Genomic DNA, 9,804 nt, shown 5'->3' on the forward strand with positions numbered 1-9,804 from the left:
TAACAGTGCTCAGACTTCAGCAATAGTTCCTGTTTATGCATCAATGCCAAGTGATTCAAACAAAGAAGTCCTTGTCTATGCTCTGTTAGATTCACAAAGTGATTCTTCATTCATTCTTGAAGAAGTGGCAGATGCTCTTGATGTTAATGCAGAGCCAGTCAAGTTGAAGCTGTCTACAATGTCTTCCAAGGAGACAATTGTACCATGCAAAAGACTCAAAGGTCTACAAATAAGAGGGTTATCTTCTTCTAAGAAGATCACAGTGCCAACGGTCTACACGCGCGAATTCATACCTGCCAATCGAACACACATTCCAACACCAGAGACTGCAAAGGCGTGGCCTCATTTAGAACATCTTGCGGAACACATTGCCCCGCCGAAGAAATGTGAAATCGGTCTTCTTATCGGGTATAACTGTCCACAAGCACTAATGCCTAGAGAAGTTGTATGTGGTGAGGACAACCAGCCCTTCGCACAGAAAACTGACGTAGGCTGGAGCATAGTGAGCTAGGGTGATCCAGGCGAACACTACAGTGATGCAATAGGAGTAAGTCACCACATCATTGTAAAGCAAGTGACCCCTGAACCCAAAGTAACAAGTAAGTTGAAGAGCGAAGTTCATTATGTTTGCAAAACAAGAATTAAGGAGATGACTGCTCCAGAAGACATACTTAAGGTGCTGGAATCTGACTTCAGTGAAAGGCTTGGAGAAGAGACAAATCTCTCGCAAGAAGATCTCCGGTTTTTGACTAAAATGAAAGAAGAAATTAAGCACAAAGAAGACGGACATCTTGAAATGCCTCTGCCTTTTAAACAGCGCAGGCCAGAGCTACCAAATAACAAGCCAAGTGCTGTTCAACGCCTCATGTGCTTGGAAAAGAAGCTCAAGAGAGACCAGAAATATCGGACAGATTACATGAACTTCATGGAAGACATCAGTCGTGGTGAAGCAGAAAAGGTCCCAGAAAAAGAGCTTGATAAACGATCAGCTTGGTATATTCCCCACCATGGCGTATACCACCCTCAAAAGCCAGAGAAACTGCGAGTGGTCTTTGATTGTTCGGCAAGATTTCAAGACATGTCATTGAATGACTACCTTCTTACAGGGCCAGAGCTCACAAACACCTTGGTGGGAGTTCTTTGTAGATTTCGAAAGGGCCCAGTCGCTATTATGTGTGATGTGGAACGAATGTTTCATCAATTCCATGTAAAGCCTGAAGACCAAGACTACTTGAGGTTCTTATGGTGGGAGAATGGTGATCTTGAGTCTCCGCCATCAGTTTTTCGGATGAAAGTCCATTTGTTTGGAGCAGCTTCCTCACCTGGCTGTGCCAATTTTGGACTTAAACATCTAGCCACAGAAGGTCAAGATCGATTTAACCAAAGCACTGTCAAGTTCATCCGAAGAAATTTTTATGTTGATGATGGACTGGTGAGTGTAAGGTCTGATGCTGAGGCAATCAAGCTGATCAAGGAAGCAAGAGAGCTTTGCAGCACAGGCAAGCTTAGACTACACAAGTTCATTTCCAACAGCAAGAAGGTATTGGAGTCAATACCAAAGGAAGAGTGTGCAGACAGTGTCAAAGAACTGGACATAGATTTAGGGGAGCCACTCCTAGAAAGAGCACTGGGCGTGCAATGGTGCGTATCCTCTGATGACTTTCAGTTCAGAGTAACTGTCAAGAAACACCCAATGACGAGAAGGGGAGTGCTATCCACAGTAGCTTCCATCTACGATCCTTTGGGTTTCGTAGCACCGTTTGTTTTACGTGGGAAGTTGATCTTGCAACAGTTGAGTCGAGAGAAAGCTAGTTGGGATGAACCACTTTCAGAGGAGTGCAGATCACAGTGGCAGTCATGGTTACAAGATCTCCATAACTTGCGTCAAGTAAAGATAAAGAGGTGCTACATACCAGCAAGCTTCATAGATGTCAAGCAGTACGAGTTACATCACTTCTCAGATGCTAGCTTCACAGGTTATGGGGAGTGCACTTATCTAAGAGCAGTGAACTCTAATGGCAGCGTACACTGCTCACTTGTCATGGGGAAAGCGCATGTTGCCCCCACTAAGGTCACAACAGTTCCAAGGCTTGAGTTGTCTGCAGCAGTGGTTGCTGCAAAGATGGGTGCCATCTTAAAACATGAGCTCGAAATAGACAACCTTAAGGAATATTATTGGACTGATTCAAAGGTTGTTCTCGGGTACATTAATAATGATGCCAGACGCTTTCATGTTTTCGTGGCAAATAGGATCCAGAGAATCAAAGCCACCACAGATGTCAACCAATGGTATCATGTGCAGTCCGAAGACAATCCGGCGGATCATGCTTCGAGAGGGTTATCGGCAGATCGGCTCGTTGCTTCAAATTGGTTCACTGGCCCAGACTTTCTGTGGGAAAGGGAGCTACCCACAAGAGATGCTAAGGTGGGAGAGGTTAGTGATAATGATCCAGAACTTCGAAGGGCTCAGGTGCTCAACACCAGCGCAAGGATAAATAGAACATTGTTGGACCGCCTGACTAAGTTTTCTGATTGGAAAAGAGTTGTTAAGGCTATTGCTTGTCTTAAACGTCATGCTAAGCAAGTTAAGGGTCTTAGTCCCAAACTCAATGGAAGTACAAGTGTTGAGGAAAGACAACAAGCTGAACTTTTCCTAATCAGATTGGTCCAAACAGAAGTATTCAGCAGTGAAATCAAGAATTTACAGCAATCCAAGGACGTAAAATCCAAAGACAAAGCAAACAAGCTATGTAAATTAAGTCCATTTTTGGATGAGCAGGGTGTGCTGAGAGTAGGCGGACGCTTAACAAGAAGTGATCTTCATACACATGTTAAACATCCTGCGATTCTGCCAAAAACAAGTCACGTGTCTTCTTTATTGATCAAGCATTATCATGAGAAAGTACAACATCAAGGAAGAGGTATGACTGTAAATGAGTTGCGATCTAATGGGATATGGGTCATTGGATGCAGCAGTGCAGTTGCCTCACATATCTTTAAGTGCGTCACATGCAGAAAGTATAGAAGGAACACACAAGATCCAAAAATGGCAGATTTGCCAGAGGACAGAATGGAAATGACCCCTCCATTCACATATTGTGGCATGGATTGCTTTGGACCATTCTATGTGAGGGATGCAAGAAAGGAACTGAAGAAGTATGGTCTTCTCTTCACTTGTATGTGTTGCAGAGCTGTACATATCGAAATGCTTGATGACCTCAGTTCAGATGCATTCATCAATGCATTGCGCGTATTCATTGCAATACGCGGGAATGTAAGGCAGTTGAGATGTGATCAAGGTACCAACTTTGTGGGTGCAAAAAGAGTTCATGGATTCAATGAAGAACTGGGATCATGAGCAGGTGAAGGAATATGGCTGTGAGTTTGTAATGAATCCCCCATCATCAAGCCATATGGGAGGAATTTGGGAGAGGCAAATAAGGACAATCAGAAGTGTTCTAACAGCAATTCTTGATCAGTCTGCTAAAAGACTTGACACCGCCTCACTTAGGACTTTTTTGTATGAAGTGATGGCTATTATAAATAGCAGACCGCTGACAACAGAGCACCTGAATGATCCCACAAGTCTTGAACCGCTCACACCAAATCACATTCTTCTGATGAAGTCTAACATCATATTGCCACCTCCGGGTCAGTTCGTGAGTCAAGATTTATACCTGCGTAAGAGATGGCGTCAGGTGCAGTTCTTGGCGAATGAGTTTTGGACAAGGTGGAGGAGGGAGTACCTTCTTAATCTCCAGCAAAGACAGATATGGCATGGGGATAAAAGGAACACCAATGTCAATGACATTGTTATTCTTCAAGAGGACACTGCTCCGCGAAATCACTGGAGACTAGCAAGAGTCACGGAGGTGTACCCCAGCTCTGATGGAAGGGTCAGAAAGGTAAAGCTGTTGGTTAGTGACTCAACCTTGGACAAACAGGGAAAACGCACAACCAGGCCAGTTTATCTTGAAAGGCCAGTGCAAAAAATAGTACTACTTGTTGAAGCAGAATAAGCATGTGTTAAACTGTTGTAAATGCTTATAACTTGAAGATGCAAATCTGTGAAGAAATCTCAAGTTGAGATTTGGTGGGAGTTTAACTGCCATAAATGTAAATTATGTCAGTTTGTTTAATTTATTGTGTTCATTTATGTTATTTATTTTCTTTATTTATTGTTGTTCCTTTTGAGGTAGGAACTAAGGTTCATTCTGTGTTGCGCACAGGCTTTTTTAGGTGACGTAAAGGGAAGTAAAATGCATGTGCAAAGAAGCTAAGTTAATAAGTTAACTAAGTCAGAAGAAGGAATAAATAAGCAGTTTAAAGTAAAAGAAAGCTACAAAGAAGAAGAAATTGGGAATTATTTTTGTTAAGTTTTTGTTCCTGAAGCAGACTCATTCCCTCACGGTTACGTGCAGCCAGCGAGGTATGTTAACTGTGTTTGTTTATCGCGTATTTGTTAACTTGGGTTTAAATGTTTATTTGTAATATTTATGTTTGGTCATTCTGTACTTTTATGTAATAACAGTTTGACGGTGGATTTTATGGTGTTTCTGAGGAGAAGTGTGACGGAAGAATAAATCCATCAGTGAATGAAGAACCGTGGTGTCGTGTATTAACTGGAGGGAGTGATAGTACCATTTCTTCACTCAGCGAAGTGATGGTTAATCTTCAGCAGCAGCTTGTTCTCAAGGTTTTTGCTGTGAAGCTGTAACTGTTCAGCAGTGAAAAGGAGTCTTGCAGTCTTTCACAAGCTCCAGATGCAGGAAGAGCTTTTCATCGACAGCTTCTTGATGTGGGGAAAGCCATGCAATACGTCCACACCTCCAGTGAATGGACATGAAAGGTACCTCTCCAGCTCCCCTGCTTCTGGCTTTCTAGACCCAATGGATCCATTATCTTTGTCGGTTAGGCTGCTGTTTGCACTGGCCTCATCCAGCTCTGTGTCTAGGTGATGTCTGATGAATTTGAGACGTGTGAAAAGATGTATGGTTTTCAAAAGGATTGGGTCTAGGCATTATAGTGCTGTAGAGACTGCCAAGCTGAGGATATTTGGCAGGAAAATTTGATCACACTGGAGATGTTTTTTCCTAACTGTTGTTGAAAAACAAAATCTTGTCCTTCATAACCCGCACAAACAATTTGCAATGAATTCCAGATTAAGTTCAAAATAAGAACGTGTGCAAGGCTAAGCAGCGCTAGTCAATAGATCCTCCTCGCACCGTTTGTCTTTTATTCTGGGGAAAGATGAGAAAGACAGTGATGAAAGCTGTGACTGGAGCTGTGATGTAGCCTCTAATCTCTCCATGGCTGTCATGAGAAGGCAAACACCTCAGTCTGTGTGGCTGCAAAAAGATGAAACATGCCCCTTCCAACCACAGGGGAGGGAGTTAGATAAAACTAGCCTCCTAAAGCTGAGAATTCACTGTGCGATTTTTGGCCCATTTTGAGTCAATTTTTCAGTCACTTGACCGTTTTGGGGATGGGCCCGAGTTTAGCCTTAATCGTCTGTGGTGCATCGTGTAGTACAGCGGTCCCCAACCTTTTTTGCGCCACGGACTGGTTTATGCCCGACAATATTTTCACGGACCGGCCTTTAAGGTGTCGTGGATAAATACAACAAAATAAAACTAGTACCGGTACCGAAAAAAAGATTTATTCATAACACATGTGAAAAGACCCAGGAAAACAGAGTTAACGATAAAAACGATAACAAAATAACACTGAAAACCGATAGAAACCCTGAAAACCATACATTTCACACCTGAGCCTCAACTCTCGCGGCCCGGTACCAAACGACTCACGGACCGGTACCGGGGCCCGGGGGTTGGGGACCGCTGGTGTAGTATACATGGGGTAACGAAAAGCAATTAACACCTCACGACCAGCTCCCAATTATCGATCATATGGTCGCAAGAAAATCAAACCTGTTTGAAATCCTGTCGCCCGTTGTGAGGGTGTCAACGTAGCCCCTGACCCTGCGCACGCACAAACACAGAAATGAAAGTGAAAAGTAGGGTTGCCAACTGTCCCTTGAAAAATGGAATTGTCCCATATTTAGAAACAAAAGTACACTTCCCGTATTGAGCTGAAAAGGGACGCACTTTGTCCCGTAATACAGTGAGAATCAAAAGTAGTCTATAAATGTTAATGGAATTAACGCTTTGTTTGAAAAGGTGTAGTGTCTCGGACGACAGTACACGTTAGACCAGCAATGTTTGTAACCCTCCGAGAAAGAAGAAAAAAAAAAAAAAAGTCTGCAAAAGTACTGGGAGGAATGGGAAAAGGAAAACACCTGGCTGGAAAAAGACAGAAAAAACGGAAGTAGTAACACAGAAGGAGTTGTTTTTATCGAAAACTGTGTGTGACGTATGGCAAAACTATATATACGTATGTTAGCCTGTATTGCTTCCAGAACTGTGAATGCTTGCTCGTGTCTGCAGTTCTCTGTTTCCGGAAATGTAAAATAAAGATCATTTTTTGAGCTAAGTCCAGTCTTTTCTCTGCCGTCAAAAGAATACAAAAGAACCTAAATTTAATAATTGGTGCCAGTGACCCGGATTCTTTTGTGGCTGAAAGGACAGATTCGGTTTAGGTGCGATCTGAAATGGGGCGGACAGGAGACTGAAAAAAATTTAAAGGTATCACAAACCTGTTCAAAGAAAAAGCAAATTGTGCATATTGGGTGAATTCTAAATTATCTGTTCGCCGAGTTGATGATCTCCACTGGTAAATTGGCTCAGTAGTGGTGAAATTAAACTAAATTATAAAATCTGTTCAGTAGATTTCTGGTGACATGTAAATGGTGATTTTGGGTAATTTGTGACAAATAAAAAGTAAAGTAGTCTGGGGAATAGTTTAAGGCTGGGGTGAATTTTAAAGTTGATGTGACGTGTGTTTAAAGTTGATGTGGTATGTGTGTGTCAAGTGTGTTATATCAGTCAAGGAAAGAGATTAGATTAGGGTATTCGGTTAAGGGATATAATTCCCAATTGATTATGGGGTTGGACCCAAGCATCAGATAATTAAACTGGCGGTTAGAGTCCACAGTGGTGCTTCTAAACTTATTTAAATTAATCTAGGACTGGAGTTGGACTCCAGGGGTGCAAAAGGTTCCGAATTGGTTCTCCATTCTACGGCGGACGCACGGTAGAGACCTGTGGCGATAGGAGATCCCGGGTGATTCCCGCGACCACTGGGGTCGGTCGTTAATAATCAGTGGTCAAGTACCACTTTTGTTGCACCGATTGAACGACAAAGCGGGGCTTGGGCGGGACCATTTCAACGCAGTTGACCGGTAAAGCTTTAAGTAAAGCTTCAGGCGCCAGTAGAAATACTGAGACGCTGGTTAAGTGGGGCTTCCAGTCAAGCTGCAGGGACCGCTTTTAAATTAACATAGGACTTAGAAATCTGGCCCCTTTGTCCCGGACAGATAACGGGTCGATTGACCAGCAAGGTGGGCGGACCTGGGCCTTAGAGGCTTTTAAAGTAGTCAAAATTCGGTAGGAATGACTGGTACCAGAGGTAGATGTAAAGTTGTCATATGGAAATGTTGAATACTGAGTAATGGAGATAATGTATCTGTCACGGTCCTGGGTCAGTGACCCAGTGTTTTGAGTTTCTTGTGCCTCTGAGTTTTCTGTATTATGTTCTTAGTTCTCGTTGTTGTCCTAGCTTGTTCTTTAGTGTAGTGTCTTAGTTTGGTGTTCTTGTATTGTGTTTAGTTCTCTGAGTATTTAGTAGCTGCCCTCTGTGTTTCTTAGTTGCTCTGTCTCCCCTAGTCTAGTTTGCATCTGTGCTAATTCCTGTTTTACTTTGAAGGTCTGTGTCTCATGTGAGTGTATCCTACTTTGCTCCCTTGTCTCGTCAGTTCTGATTTCTCCCAGCTGTGCTCTCCTTCTGTGTCTCATTCCCCTCGTTACTTCCCATTGTATTTAAACCCTGTATTTCTCTGAGTCAGTGTCGCATTGTCCCTCATGCTGTGTGGATCTCCCTGTGTCTCTAGTTTGTGAGTTTCTAGTTTAGTTTGCTTTGTATGACTTTCTCCTGCCAGCGAATAAAGCTGAGTTCTTTGTATTTAAACCTCGTGCCTGAGTGCCTGCATTTTGGGTCCAACTCCTGCCTGCTGCACAGCGTTTCATGACAGTATCTTGGCATTTGGTGTCTTTATAAATGTGTGAATGTATAAATGAAGTGTAAAATTGTTGTTTGGATAAATGGTCAAAAGTGCATATTGTTTTGAGAGTGTGATAGAAAAGGGTGTGACGCGTGTGTCTGTGTGAGAAAGTTTTTTTGTTTAAGGAAGTTGAGTGAAGTGTGCAAAAATGCTGATGAAAGTACGGTGCGAATTGTGCTAAAATGTCACTGAAAGAATTGTGAATGTGTGTGGAAAAACTGTCAATTGTGCTGAAGATTTGTGCCAAAAGAGTTCTGCTAACCACGCTGGAGATTTTGATGTGTGTGTGTGTGTGTGTGTTTAACTCTCCTACTTTTAATTTAAAAAGAATGCACCCTCAGCACGCACACACAGAGGGTATATAGAGTGTGAACATAAAATAAGAAATTGATTAGGCTGTGGAAACTAATGAAAATCCAGTGAAGTGAAAACCACCGCTGTGTGTGTGTCTGGCAGAAAGCCAAGCAGGAAGTCTGCAGGCAGTGTGGAGGAGAGGAACGGTTGAGCGAGCAACGGCTGAAATGGAGACGTTTCAAAATGAAAACAGAGGAATTAGAGAATGAAAGTGTTAAGAAATATTAATGAAAATAATATTAAATAAATGTCTTAGTGTGTTAATACAGGTGCCCATGGACTTGGCTCAAAGTCGTGGAAGAATACAGCAGCAAAATGATAGATTAACATAATTGGGATGAAAACCGGCCAGGCTTTGGCTTAAAATTTCGGTCTCATTTCATATTTGCCATGCTGGGAGTTAAGCGCCAAGAAAAGACTGAAAAGATCAAGAGAGAATGAACAGAGAAGAAGAAACGGCTGATTTGGGCCTGTGTTTGATTTGGGAGGCCACATAGGAAGCTGTGAAAAGAGTGGACGAGGACCGGTGAGAGGTGAAGGCTGGACGTGTTAAAGTGAGAGCAGGACCAAAATGAAGCAGAGGCAAAAGTTTAAATTTATTTTTATTTTAAAACGAAGCATCTGGAGGTGTCTGAGGAAGAGGAAGAATCATAGTTGGTACAGTGGAGATCACACAGAACCAATCTGTGTGACAGAGTTGGTCTAATTAGAAACTCTGGCTGTTATCATGACTCTGACTTTATGGTCGACACAAGTGTCCAAAAATAATGTCAGTATATAAATTAATCATTTGTTCTTCACTTCAACAAGTACAGTGATGGTGGAAGATGGTTTAACTTCCAATGACAGGAAGTGTACCAATGAAGTGTTTCTTCTAGGTCAAACCAAAAAATACAATGCTTAAGCTCCCTGGCTGGCCACAAAACAGGAGAAAAATGTTCACAAACAAAAATGACAAGATTCAATCAATAAATCTTCAAGTGTGTATCATCTTTTTTTTTTTCTTTTTCTTTTCTAAGTGACATCAGAAACAGCAGCATGTGACATCACGTGATGGCGGAGCTTCAGTTCATCCTTTGTCATCTTTTTTATTTATTTATTTATTTATTTATTTATTTATTTATTTATTTAAAATAGGACAGGGGGAAAAGAATGAAAGAGGGGGAGAGAAAGAAAGAAAACCAAAGGGGAGAAGAGACGGTGAGAAGGGGGGGAAGAGAGAAAAAAAAACAAACAACAAAAAAAACAAACTCCTGGTCACCTGTATGGAG

The 9,804-nt window shown here is 42.1% G+C and overlaps 1 protein-coding gene across 1 annotated transcript; it reads left to right on the forward strand.

Moving 5' to 3' along the window:
* Window positions 1-9: 9 nt before the first annotated feature.
* LOC121811770 lies at window positions 10-4,658 on the forward strand. Its single transcript, XM_042217646.1, has 2 exons — window positions 10-4,429; window positions 4,532-4,658. The coding sequence occupies exon 1, from the start codon at window positions 650-652 to the stop codon at window positions 3,356-3,358; it is 2,709 nt and encodes a 902-aa protein (XP_042073580.1). The 5' UTR covers window positions 10-649; the 3' UTR covers window positions 3,359-4,429; window positions 4,532-4,658.
* The last annotated feature ends 5,146 nt before the right edge of the window (window positions 4,659-9,804 follow it).

This window comes from Haplochromis burtoni, unplaced genomic scaffold (genome assembly GCF_018398535.1).
Source record: "Haplochromis burtoni strain Fernald_Lab_line unplaced genomic scaffold, NCSU_Asbu1 Contig_2416, whole genome shotgun sequence".
Taxonomy (NCBI): Eukaryota; Metazoa; Chordata; class Actinopteri; order Cichliformes; family Cichlidae; genus Haplochromis; species Haplochromis burtoni.